Below are 13,849 nucleotides of genomic sequence, written 5' to 3' on the forward strand. Positions count from 1 at the left end.
TTCAGCACATTTGTATTATAATGGAGGTTACCTGAGAGGGTGGGATGTGTTTTTACACCTTTATCATACTTAATCTGCTTTGTTTGGAACATAGGTGTTTTGGGGTTTTACTTTATAATAATTACGCCCAAATTAACCTTAAAGAGCACTTATATTACGCTATTTTCTGATCTACAGTATGTTACAATGTTGTATCCTCATCACAAACATACCTGGAGTTGTGTTTTGTTTCATTCACACGTTTAACACTCAAATTCTGGCATATTTAGGCTGAGTTCTTCTCTCAAATGGGAAAACACTCTGTTCCACCTTGTGATGTCATATGGTAATACAAGAAGTGCTCCACTGTGTTTTTACATTCCACACACCATTACTAGAATCGTTTTGATCATTTCAGGCAGCTCTACAATTGCCAGGCTCTACTGAACTAAAGGCCAGCAGGAAAACTACCACTTCATGACAAGGAACAGAGTATTTTGAGTTTAGAGAGGTTTTGAGATATTGACAGTAATAAAGGGCTAGAGAGACGTGTAAAACAAAACACAATCCCGGGTGTAATTTTAAGGAGGTTACAGCATTCTTTTTTTTCGGGGGTCTTGGGTCTTTATGCCAAACTACAAAACTATAAGAAAACAGACCACAGCTACATGGATCATGACAGAAAGGGTCTAAGCTGAAACAAAAATACCAAACCCTATTAAACAATAACAGAATTCCAAGAAAGAAAGCAGCACATGAACAACAAGTTTGCATTTACAACTTCACTTACGACTCTCTGTACTTATAAGAGACAAAATATAAATTAAAACAAACAAAATTTAATGCATAATTCATTCATTCCAGAGATCTATACCTTATAAACATAACACTTCATACTCTTTTTTTTAAGGCTTCTACAGTGTTGGACTTTTTAAAATCATCACTCAGGTTGTTCCATAAACTAACCCCTCTAAAAGAAATACACTCACTTTTTTTCTTAGTTCTTATCTTAATTTTGAATTTTTTTTAAAAGATGCCAGTTTTGATTTGATTTTTTGTTTTTTCGTTTATGGTCGTACAAACTAAAAATAATGTTAATGAAGGCACAAAAGTTCATCATTTATGATCGTACAAAATAAACCACAATGAGAATGAAAGAACGTAAGGATTTTTTAATTTTTTTTTTTTCGTTTATGGTCGTACAAACTAGTAATAATGTTAACAAAGGCACAAAAGTTTACCGTTTATGGTCGTCCAAAATAAACCATAATGAGAATGAAAGAATGTAAGAATTTTTTTTAACAGCATTCTAACTCATCTTAAACTCATAAAAGTCAATTTAGCATAATATAGCCCCTTTAAGGATTAATATTAGTAAGTATTTAGTTGCGTCACTGTTAGTATTTATAAAGTACCTATTAATGCTTTTTGTCACTGGACATTTACTTATAAAATTTGTAAATAATATGCAATCTCTAAACTAAAGTGCAACAGTAATATACAATACAAGTTTTATAAATGCCTTATAGTTAATACTTATTTCATCTCATCTGTAGCTAACTCCGACATTGAAGTAACCTGCGGCTCTGAGAGGGTGGCTCTGTCCATTCTCCTGTGTCCCATTCTTTTTAATGGATACAACGAGTCCCTGATGGCTCTGAACTCGAAACACTCCATGCCCCAGTGTAAAGGCGTGGCCGACTGGAACTCCAACCCCCCAAAGCTCCAGTTCAACATCTCCATCACAGAGGAGGCCATCACCGAGTGTGGCAGCAGCTTAACTGTGAGTCAGCACCAGGGCAGTTAATGTGACCCATGTCAGGGTGCTCAGGCTGGTTCTGGTTTGGGACCAGTTTAAGTCCTAATGTAGATTTGGTTTGGTCCCATTCTAGCCTTGGTTTAGTCCTGGTCTAGTCTTGGTTTAGGCCTGATCCAGTCCAACATAAATTTATGTTAGGGTGTGTTCAATCTTAATCTGGTTTGGCTCCTAATGTAGATTTGTTTTGTTCCTGTTCTAGTCTTGGTTTAATTCTGGTCTAGTCTTGGTTTAGTTCTGGTTTAGTCTTGCTTTAGTCCTGGTCTAGTCTTGGTTTAGTCCTGGTCTAGTCTTGGTTTAGTCCTGGTCTAGTCTTGGTTTAATTCTAGTCTAGTCTTGGTTTAGTTCTGGTTTAGTCTTGCTTTAGTCCTGGTCTAGTCTTGGTTTAGTCCTGGTCTAGTCTTGGTTTAGTTCTGGTCTAGTCTTGATTTAGTTCTGGTTTAGTCTTGGTTTAGTTCTGGTCTAGTCTTTGGTTATTAATGGTCTAGTCTTGATTAAGTCCTGGTCTAGTCTTGGTTTAGTTGTGGTCTAGTCTTGGTTTAGTTCTGGTTTAGGTTTGGTTTAGTTCTAGTCTAGTCTTGGTTTAGTTCTGGTCTAGTCTTGGATTATTAATGATCTAGACTTGATTAAGTCCTGGTTTAGTCTTGGTTTAGCTCTAGTCTAGTCTTGATTTAGTTCTAGTCTAGTCTTGGTTTAGTTCTGGTTTAATCTTGGTTTAGTTCTGGGCTAGTCTTGGATTATTAATTGTCTAGACTTGATTAAGTCCTGGTCTAGTCTTGGTTTGTCCTGGTCTAGTCTTGTTTTATTAATGGCCTAGTCTTGGTTTGTCCTGGTCTAGTCTTGGTTTATTAATGGCCTAGTCTTGGTTTGTCCTGGTCTAGTCTTGGTTTGTCCTGGTCTAGTCTTGTTTTAGTTCTGGTCTAGTCTTGGTTTAGTCTTCGCATACCTTTCCTGGTGGGTGGTCTGCTGCCTGGCTTGTTTCCATAGAGATACTATTGCTTGTCTGGAATGTTCCACACTACTGCATTAACTTTATCTATCTTGTATTCTTTCTGTGAGCGGGCTTGCCTCTCCACAGATCTGGAGTCCCATTTTTAAGTGTGCACACAAAAATTTAATGTACGAGACTTTCCATGTTATGTTGTGAGCTATAAAAAGACAACTTGACATGGATTTATTTGGTCTAAAAGCTCTAAGTCTAAGAGTCTAAGAGGTTTTTCATAAATGATCTAGAAGGAAATCTGAGCTCCGAGAGAAGAGAACTAAATGTGTTTGAGGTTTGTGAGGTTTATAAGTACAGTTTTAGTAAGAATTCTTTATAAAGTTTTGGTGATATTTGAATTTTGAGACTCATAATCTCTAACTAGGCCCTGGGCTGCCCACTGTAGGTCTAGAGTTTGTCCACTGATCAGAAGGCTGGAGGTTCAAATCCCACTCTCAACATAAACATCACTGGTAGAGAGGACAGATCCACTGACCCACAGGCTGGCGGTGTGATTCCTGTTCCCATAGATTGCTGCTGTGTCCATGAGCAAGACACTTAATCCCCTTAGTCTGTGTGTACACTGTTGTATGAATGTGTGTGTGAATGGGTGAGTATGGGCAGTGTTGTGGAACATTCTTTCTCAAGTTATGCAGTAAACTCTCAGTCAGCAAACTGTAACCTCAGGTGGACTAAATGTTGTTTTTATAGATCACTCACGAAGCCGGAACCGGACTGTTTCAAGACTTCTCCAAAGTTCAGTTCATCAACATCTCCGGTTCAATCTGCTCCCATGACCCCACCAACGGAGCCATCACTTACCACCAGGAGGTCATGTACATGTTCTCCTGCCGTTATCCACTGCAGTACCTGGTCAACAACACTGAGATGAATGTGTAAGTGATAGTTAACTATAGCAAAAAATATATTCATGCAAATTACACTTCCAGTTATATGTTTTTCTATGTGATTTGGTAACTTTTGCAATTTTGTTAAGACCTGCGAAGAGACTGATGTTGGGACTTTTGGGTGATAGAAAAATATAAATGAATTGTATTTGCACTGTAGATTTTAACTGAAGGCATCAAAACTATGAATGAACATGGAATACGGTAAACAAAAATAAACAAAAATTTGAAATAACATGTTTATAATAATTAAAATCCTTCAAAATGGTCACCCTTTGCTCTGATCACTGCTTTGCACACTTTTCACATTCCACTAATGAACCTTGACCACAACCCACTGAAGTGAAAACCATTTCAGGAGACTTCATCAAGAAGCTCATTGAGAGAAGGCCAAGAAGGCATTCCAAGTATCCAAATAATTCAACATGTCAAGCTTTTAACAACTCTCAGACACTAAAGTAGAGTTTTGCCGTGGCGGAACGCTAGCGACAACTAGCATGCTACCGTGCACTTCTCGATTATTTAGAACTCACATAATTAGACAGCACACAGCAGACATATTTTGACCTCAAGAGCTGCTTAAGAGCCTTTTTTTTTCTTTGCTAGATGCTTATATTTGCATGTATTTGATGTCCTCAGTATGTTTGAAAGTAGTGCACATATAGATAAAGAAATTAATGATGTGTGATGATGAATGTGATTTTTAATGATTTAGAATGAATGGTCCTGTACTTAGAACTGCAAACAGGCAAATTACATCAAGGCTTCTGTGGGAAGCAGATTCTATAACACAGTGTATAAAGTGGTCGTGAATGGTGTTTCTTATTTCTTCTTCAGAAAAGACGTCTGAGTGTAAATATATATTATTTGAACTGATCAGGTATCCTTGTTCTTAGTGCAGTCACTGTCCTGTAAGGTGTGTATTACTCTTAGCTATAGTCTGACTAAGGCTGGAATCACGCTTCTCTGTCTCCTATCACATGTAGACTGACCTGCTTCTGGACAACACGGGTTTTTCCCAACCTTAACTTAGAGTCAACACCACCATTTTATTTTATTTTATTTGGTCTATTTATTAATTTATATATCAATTTAAATAAATGCATTGATAAATAACTGCCCCACGTCCAAACAGCCCCCATAGTGGAGTGTTTTAAGTCTCTTCTTATGGCCCACTTTTATTCTTTGGCTTTTTAACACCATGTCAGTTGTGTGGTCCTCTGTGCCTTTTATTTATTTTATTTATTTTACTTAGTTACTGCTATTTTATGATTTTTTGATGGTTTTATTGTTTTAAGGTTGGTAGGATCAACTATTAGCAATTTACCTTTTTGCTGTTTTCATTTTATAACCTCCATGCAGCACTTTGGGAACTGCTTTGTTAAATAAATAAAGTGGATTTGGAATATGTTTTTTCACTCATTTTTCCAACAGGGAAGGCGTTACACTGGCAGTTAAAGACACTAATGGGAGTTTCATCAGCACATTAAGCATGCATCTATTTGGGGTAAGACCAAGTCAAAATTTACATTTCCTTATTATTTATTTTTATTCATCATCCTACACATTTTTAAGGACAACATGTACACAATACCAGTGGATATGCCTATGGAACTAAAAACAAGAATTTTTGTTGAAGTCAAAGCATCCAATCTGACAAACAGGTAAAGCATGCTTTCTTTTGCTTTTTCTTTTATAATGACATATACAGTAAGGACAATTAGGTAAAAAAAAACATTATAACATGACTGAAAGCTCACACAAATCCATTTAGTGAATTATAGGCCCTTTAATTTCATCATAAAATACAGCCAAGACAGTAAAGACTCTGAATCTGTCACATTACAGTGTAAGACCACATGGTAACACAAAAGATTACTTGCACTATTCTTTAGGGCCGAAAATGACAGTGTATTGTGGTATTGAAATCAAAATTTAGTATCAACCCTATTCCCTTTAATATTAAAACTGAGACAACCAGGGCTGTAACTAATAATTATTTTAGTAGTTGACAAGTCAAACAATTATTTCTATTTTTCACTGAGACTTTTTGAATGAAAGACTAAATGTGGTGGTGACTGAATATTGCACATGGAGAATATTTACAAATAAAGTGTAATTCTGTAGAAAATCAGAAATTGTTCAGTATTTTTTGACATTTCGATTTAATAATGCCATTGTCTGTGTTACAAATACATCTTTTCATATTGTTTTAGAGTCTATGTAGTCCAGATAATGATTAGATTTAAGTCATGGTAGAAAGTTGTTACCTCATGACAAACATACCTGGATTTGTGTTTTGTTTAATTCACACATATTTGAGTAATACTTTATTATTAGTCTGCACACTTCTCCAAAGCTGAAAATCCTCTGTTCCACCTTGTGATGTCATGAAGCAGTATTTCATGTTTAAGTTCACAGCTCCTTTTACCTTCAGTTCAGCAGAGATCGGCAAGTCCAGGGCTGAAATGATCAAAATGATTCTAATAAAGGTGCATGGATTAAAAACACAGTGGAGAACTTCCTGTATTACCGCATGACATCATAAAGTGGAACAGAGTGTTTTTGAGAGAAGAACTGCACCAAAATATGCAGTATTATTGTGTTAAACATGTGTGAATGAAGCAAAACAAAACACAACTCCAGGTATGTTTGCGATGAGGACACATTATAACATAGTTCACAAAATGGTGTAATACGGCCCTTTAAGATGATCAAAATGCATCTACTATTATTTTTATAGACATCTAGTTATGATTAGTTGGTTAATCATTACAACTTCATCATGATGTTCTGAGAGTGCTATTCATTAATCCCACTTGTAGGTTCCATGTTCTTCTGGACCGATGCTATACCACAGCGTCTCCCTTCATCTCCACAACTAATTTTTATGACCTCTTTGTTGGGTGAGTATTCCAATTATAATTATTACTGATATTATAAATGCATATGACAGGTTAGACCACTCATTAATGTAAAGCATATTTCAGAATTTTACCAAAAAATGAAAACAGTGGACATAGTTGCTGCGTTCCAAATAGGTAGTGAACATGAGAGTACTTCTGGCTCCATCAACTCCTGCTCCAGTTCACTTTGTATTGAAAAAACATCAGCCCTCTCTCCGTAACTGTTGCTGTCAGGCTCCTCATTTTGGTCTAAAAATGTTGATAATGTTTTTATCTCACTTTTTTTTTTAATCTGAAAATCAATTCCTATTCCTAATATGAAATCCCTTAGTCTACTACTACATTTTTCAACTTTTCTTCATAAATTGCCCCTTGACTAATGTAAAATTACAATTAATGTTTATCTCAGGTATCTGCACAACCAAGTACTAATTAGAAAACTATATTAATCTGTCAAATGCCCTTTGAGTCTATATAAAAAGTCTGTCAACGGTCTCTAAAGTTCCATACTCTCTCAGGTGTAATCGTGATGGTCAGACCTTGATGGGCACCAACGGAGAGAAGCAGGTGGCGCGTTTCTCCTTTGAGACGTTTCGTTTTATCAAAGACACAAACCTGACCATCTCCACCTACTACGTGCACTGTGTCACTCGCCTCTGCGTGGACACCATCTGCCCCAGCCTCATACCGGTCAGGAGCTGGAGATACTAAGTTTTTCAACTCGTATTTAGCAGTGTTTGTTAGTGTGTAACTGTAACTGCACCTTTTCGGTCTGTGTATGTTAAATATGACTGTCTGAGGAATAATGTCAAAATATAACTGTGACCAAAATAAATTAATCAGTCAAATCTAAATCTAAATCTTATCTAACCGCTGGTCATCTTCAAGCAACATCAAGACAGTTTAAAGGTCCTATATTGCTTAAAAGCATGTTATGGTGTTGTTCCTTCATCAAAACCATCACCAGAGTTGTGTTTTGTTTCATTCACACAAGTTTGAGTTACTATTAGTTTATCTACATCTCCAAAGCTCAAAATGCTCTGTTCGACCTTGTGATGGCTTGATGTGGTAGTTTTCAAGTTTTCTAAAAAAGAAAAAAAAAGTTTTGTTCAGTAGTAAATTCCAAGGCTGAAATGATTCACATGATTTTAGTGAAGGTGTATGGAGTTTAACACAGTGGAGCAGTGTTTTCTGTTTGAGAGGAGAACTATAATATGCAGGATTTGTGTGATTAACGTGTGAATGAAACAAAACACAACTCCTGTATGTTTTTGATGAGGAAAGAGCATTATAACAGATCAGAAAATATGGGCCATTTAACAGCGGTGGACAAAGTAGCCAATATTTATACTAAAGTAAGAGTAAAATAAATGCAACTATAAAATATTATTAAAAAAAGAAGAAGAAGTAAAAAGTAGGGACACAAATAGTTATGTAAGAGTATAAGCAAGAGTACAAAGTAATTGGAGAAACTACTACTTGTACTGATTTATGATTTTTACTGTACAGACAATACACTGAATAATGCACAGATTTTGGTATTTCCAAAGAAAATATTCTGAAAATATATCATATAAAGTATAAAATATCATATCATATCATATAAAAATCATATTAAAAGGTAAAAGAAGTGCAAATGTTCTAATCATGTAATGTTCATTTAACACATTTGTAAAGTAAAATTAAAAGTAAAAGTATGGTGTCAAAATAATATTTGATTGAACAAAATCTTAAGTACTACATATCTTTTTTTTGATAATAGTATTGATAAATGATAATAATATTTTTCACTTTCAGAACTGCACGACAAAGAGGAGGCGCCGGTCCACTGATCCAGACACAGTGAGCGATGTAGCCACGGTGACCTCCCGACCGATCACCATCCGCATCGATAACGGTAAAGCTAAAGCCACATTATGAATCAATTTAAACTTTTATACATTCATATTAACCTTACTCTGTCCCTCACAGGTTATCTGCTCACATCTAATGGTAAGCACACAAACAATTACAGAATAGAAACTGTCTAGAAATTCCCTAACACTTAAGAATGAATCAGACTTACTAACTACTAAACTTCTAATTAAAGGATAGGGTATAAGAGGTGCAGCATTGGGAAGGTTACTTTTAAAATGTATTCCCCTACAGATTACAGATTACATACCCCAAAATGTAGTTTGTAACGTAATCCAATAAATTATTTAAAGTGGGTAACGTAATCTGAATACTTTGGATTACTTCATTTGCTGTAGAGAAGCAAAGACCAGGATATCGTAACATAAGATGTTTTGTCTGCTAAAAGAAAATAAAAAGCCCAGACTTTATTTAACCATATTAGACACGTCCACGCAGCATGGTTTAGTCCTGTTAAATCCAGTTAACTCCTGTTAAATCCTGTTTTAGTCCTGGTTTAGACCTGGTTTAGATCTAGTTTAGACATGGTTTTAGTTCTGGTTTAGTCCTGGTTTAGACCTGGTTTTAGGCCTGTTTTAGATCTAGTTTAGACCTGTTTTAGTCCTGGTTTAGACCTGGTTTAGATCTAGTTTTAGACCTGGTTTAGACCTGGTTTAGATCTAGTTTAGACCTGTTTTAGTCCTGGTTTAGACCTGGTTTAGATCTAGTTTTAGACCTGGTTTAGACCTGGTTTAGATCTAGTTTAGACCTGTTTTAGTCCTGGTTTAGACCTGGTTTAGATCTAGTTTAGACCTGGTTTTAGTCTTGGTTTAGTCCTGGTTTAGACTTGTTTTAGTCCCGTTTAGTCCTGGTTTAGACCTGGTTTTAGACCTGTTTTAGATCTTTTTTAGACCTGTTTTATACCTGTTTTAGACCTGGTTTAGATCTAGTTTAGTCCTGTTTTAGTCCTGGTCTTAGAATTGGTTAAACTCTAGTTTAGACCTGGTTTAGTTTCTGGCAATGAGATATAAAAAAAAAAGATATAGCCCAAAATGCGAAAATGGGAAAGTACCGCCGTGTAATCCATTTATTTCAACAAAGTAACTCAAATCCAATTACCACTCACTAAAACAGTAACTGGATAGTTACTCATAATTTGTACTCTGATTATGTAACGCCAGTACATGTAATCTGTTACTCCCCAACACTGAAGAGGTGTAAGATTTATTCATTATGGGGCAGCAGTGGCTCTAGTGGAAGCTGCTCTTGTGTCTTTAGGCAAGACACTTCACCCATATTGCCCAGTATGGATGTGATGAGTGTTGCTTGTGGTCAGACTTATTGATTCACAAGTATGGAGTGAATTAATAAAGTCACTTTATAAATTCAATCCATTATTATTATTATTATTGTTATTAAGTTTTTGTTCATGTTTATATTAAAGGGTTTTTCTGATCTGTTATGTTGTTTCCTCATCACAAATACACCTGGAGTTGTGTTTTGTTTCATTCACACATGTTTGACCGTAACTCAGGACATGCTCCACTATGTTTTTAAACTTCGTACACCTTGACTAGAATCATCTGGATAATTTCAGCCCTGGAATTGTCACTGTCTACTGAACTAAATGTAAAAGGTAGCTATTAATGGCATCACAAGGTGGAACAGAGCATTTTAAGATTTGGGGATGTAGACAGACTACCAATAATGAGTAGGGGTGTGAAAAAATATCAAAATATCTATATATCATGTCGTTTAATGTGATGTGATGATACAGTATTGATATCATGGGCTGCTGTATTGACAAATTGTCAAGATATATTTTAGTATATTTTACAAAATTATTTTGATACAGTACAAAAGTTTTGTTGCTTGTTTAGAGGAAGGAAACTCGTTTACGCAACACATTTGACATTTTCACTGGTTTGGTGATTGAAATGTGCATGTTTCATATTAACTTTGTACAAGAAGTGGTTTCACAAAGACTTTTAGTATCACAGCCATGATTTAGACATTATTTTTTACTGAACCGTATTGAATTGATTTGAAATATATCGTATCGAATCAAAAGCTCGAGACATGTATCGTATAGTGGCCTATGTATCGAGGTATGTATCGTATCAACTTCTTAATGATACTCAGCCCAAATTAAAAGTTACTCAAACATGTGTAAATGAAACAAAACACTCCAGATATGTTTTTGATGAGGAAATAAAAAAACATTACAACATGACGAAAAGCTCACAAGAGTCAATTCAGCATAATTTAGGACTTTTAGGTTTTTCCATAACATGAACTAGCTCTAAATAATAAAAGCCACGCAAGTCATATCCTACTTCGTCAATATTTCTGAAAGATCATGAAGCATCACTGTTGTGCGGTTTAATTTACAGTAAATAGATGAGGTGTCCAGTCTTTCTGTGTGAACGTCATATACAAAATGAACAAAGCCCCATCAACATTTAAAACGTTCTTGATTATCTTGGGAACCAGGTAAAGCATGAGGTCAGCTATTGTAGACAGTGTTTTAAATTACCATCCTGTTTTTAGTTTCTTCTGCTCCTAAAGAAGTGTCAGAGCTGGAGGCAGTGGAGGGGCTTGGATTACACAGCAGGTGTCAGTAAGAACAATGAGGGTCTCTCCTTAAATGTGTGCTTGCATGCAAACCACTGGGAAATAACCTAATGTAGAGCAGGTTTAAGGGAGATATACCATATACCCTTTTGTTTTGTTTTTTTCTAGTAAACATAATATTTACACAATACAGTAAGTACATTGTTGTTTTACATTTTGTTCTTACTCCGCTTCTTCACAGTGGAATTACATTATTACCAATTATTATTAGCAGTTAATTAGTGTTTTTATTGTTGAAAATGGCTTTTAATTAACCTTACATGTCCAACCTTGAGTCAGATCTGTTCAATTACTGCAAGTAAAGTACAGAGAAGTAGTACATTTTCAAATAATCAAGAAGTAATTAAGTACAGGGGTATGGAGGTAGGGGGTAGGTGAAAATAGGAATTTTGTGTGCACTCAAACTTCAAATGCAGAAAAAAAAATAAAATACAGAAAAGTAGTAGCTTAGGGGAATGCTCATATAACACAAGAGATTATTAAAGTTATTATTAAGATATTTTCTGATCTACAGTATGTTATAATGTGCACAAATGCACAAACATTTCTGGAGTTGTGTTTTGTTTCATTCACACATTTGAAATAAACCCTGCATATTTAGGCTGAGTTCTTCTCTCAAACAGAAAACACTTTTTTCCACCTTGTGATGTCATGTGGTAATACAGGACGGAGGTGGGGACTTGCAAGTCAGACTTGAGTCACTATTTTTAGGACTTGAGACTTGACTTGATAAAATGGACTAAGACTTGGACTTGACTTGTACTTGAAGGTCAGTGACTTGGACTTGAGGCCTGTGACTTGAGAAGACTTGAAAAGCACTTTTAAATCTGAATTCTTTTTGTTCTTAACGTAATGATTCACACTAAGATCTTGTCAAGACATTTCAAAAGGAAAAATTTATATTTCTACAACTCTTACATACTCTTTATAAACTCATATATAAATATACTATGATTTTTTTAAAGTTCAATTTATCTTCAAAGTCATATAAATTGAAAAAACCTAAAGATTTGAAATGACTTGAAGCTCAAAGCAGACGACTTGGACTTGACTTGAACTTATGGGCCAGTGACTCGAGACTCAACTTGGACTTACCCATCTTTAACTTGGGACTTGACTTGGACTTGAGGTCAAAGACTTGAGATTTACTTGAGACTTGCAAAACAACAACTTGGTCCCACCTCTGATACAGGAAGTGCTCCCACTGTGTTTTTAAGCTCCATACACCTTCACTAGAATCATTTAGAATCCATTTCAAGCTCAAACATGTATGAATGAAATAAAACACAACTCCAGGTATGTTTTTGGGATGCTAACAACTTTTAAACATGGCTTAAAGCTCACAAGAGGCAATTTAGTTTAATAAAAGACCTTTGAAATGATTTTATACACATGCCCCACTTGAAACATAATTTCATTGTGATTTCTTTGCAGGTTTAGGGAAAGGTGCATCAGACAAAACTGTGGTGGCTGTATCGATCATCGCCGGCATCATTGGAGCCGTGTGTGTGACTCTGGTGGCGTTTATCGTCTACAACAATTACTACGCCAAAAAGATGCCAGGACTGGGCAAAACAATAATGTATCCGCAAGACTGACAGGAGTGAACAGATAGAATAGATGAATAGATAAAAATATTTTTATGAATGCTGTAGTGGCACTATGGACACAGGCCAGTGATATGACACAGAGGCTTTTTTATGTGACCACCAAAATCTGGTTATTATCTGATTCCTGGATCTTTAAGATTATTTCAATGAAAAACACAAAATTTGATGTGACCAGAAAGAAATCAAATGATATTGCTGTTTACATGTCATTTCAATAATCTTATAACTCCAGAAATCTATTAATAATCAGATTTTCAGTGTGCATGTGACAGCAGCCAGTGTCACCAACTCACTAAAATGTTAACACTCTATAATATCTATACTTTTAATAGTCTTAATAGCGCATGAATAAAAACTCACTTCAAAATGAACAAATAGTTTATTAAGAATGACTCAGGTTTAGTACTTACCCATCCATTTTCTTTCTCTTCTCTGGTTGGACCCCAAGGTGTTCCCAGGCCAGCCTAGAGACATAGTCCCTCTAGCGTGTCCTCGGTCCTACCCGGGGCCTCCTCCTGGTGGGACGTGCCTAGAACACCTCCCCAGGGACAAGTCCTGGAGGCATCTCGAACACATGCTCAAGTCACCTCCTGAGAGCTCCTCCCGAGTGACTGAGCTTCTCACTAGATCTCTAAGGGAGGTCCGAGCCACTCTGTGGAGGAAACTCATTTCGACCACTTGTATCTGGTCATTGGATCATTTCGGTCCTTACCCAAAACTCAGACCTCATGAGCACAGGTGAGGGTAGGAACGTAGATTGGCCGTTTCATGTGCTCACCTTCAGAGTTTACCCTAACTGCTTAAGTAAACACTTACTAAGCCTGAATCCATCTTAAAAATATTAATCCATTATGAATGAAGTCTGTTCATGTTTTATTCATTTTAATTAAGGTGCAGTTATTATAAAGTTGAGCTCAGAATATCACACACATACAAATTGTTAAATGAAAGTTCACTAGCAAGGACCACGCCACAACAATGAAATACGATAACAATATTTATTGACGGGGGATCGATGTGATGGCTGGGGGGAGAGTCAGGGTGGGGGTATAATCTCCAATCCAAAATGGTCACGCAGCTGAATCAGAACACCCTGCTTTCTTGAAGATGACGTCTTCAGA

General features: G+C 36.0%; 1 protein-coding gene across 1 annotated transcript; it reads left to right on the forward strand.

Annotated features, from left to right (window-relative positions):
• Positions 1–1,130: 1,130 nt before the first annotated feature.
• On the forward strand, positions 1,131–12,716 carry si:ch73-261i21.5 (zona pellucida-like domain-containing protein 1). The gene is made up of 10 exons (XM_055148724.1): positions 1,131–1,140; positions 1,536–1,762; positions 3,489–3,673; positions 5,120–5,192; positions 5,261–5,349; positions 6,511–6,591; positions 7,110–7,281; positions 8,389–8,488; positions 8,563–8,583; positions 12,553–12,716. Exons 1-10 carry the CDS (start codon positions 1,131–1,133, stop codon positions 12,714–12,716), a joined length of 1,122 nt encoding a protein of 373 aa, XP_055004699.1.
• Positions 12,717–13,849: the final 1,133 nt, after the last annotated feature.

This window comes from Boleophthalmus pectinirostris, unplaced genomic scaffold (genome assembly GCF_026225935.1).
Source record: "Boleophthalmus pectinirostris isolate CB_2022bp ecotype Guang Dong unplaced genomic scaffold, ASM2622593v1 HiC_scaffold_12, whole genome shotgun sequence".
NCBI classification, from domain to species: Eukaryota; Metazoa; Chordata; class Actinopteri; order Gobiiformes; family Gobiidae; genus Boleophthalmus; species Boleophthalmus pectinirostris.

Excerpts from the sequence above, each read along its gene's own strand:
- si:ch73-261i21.5 (XM_055148724.1), top strand. Across the intron at positions 5,193-5,260 it reads TAAGCATGCATCTATTTGGG|GACAACATGTACACAATACC; the intron begins GTAAGACCAAGT and ends CACATTTTTAAG. Across the intron at positions 7,282-8,388 it reads TCTGCCCCAGCCTCATACCG|AACTGCACGACAAAGAGGAG; the intron begins GTCAGGAGCTGG and ends TTTCACTTTCAG.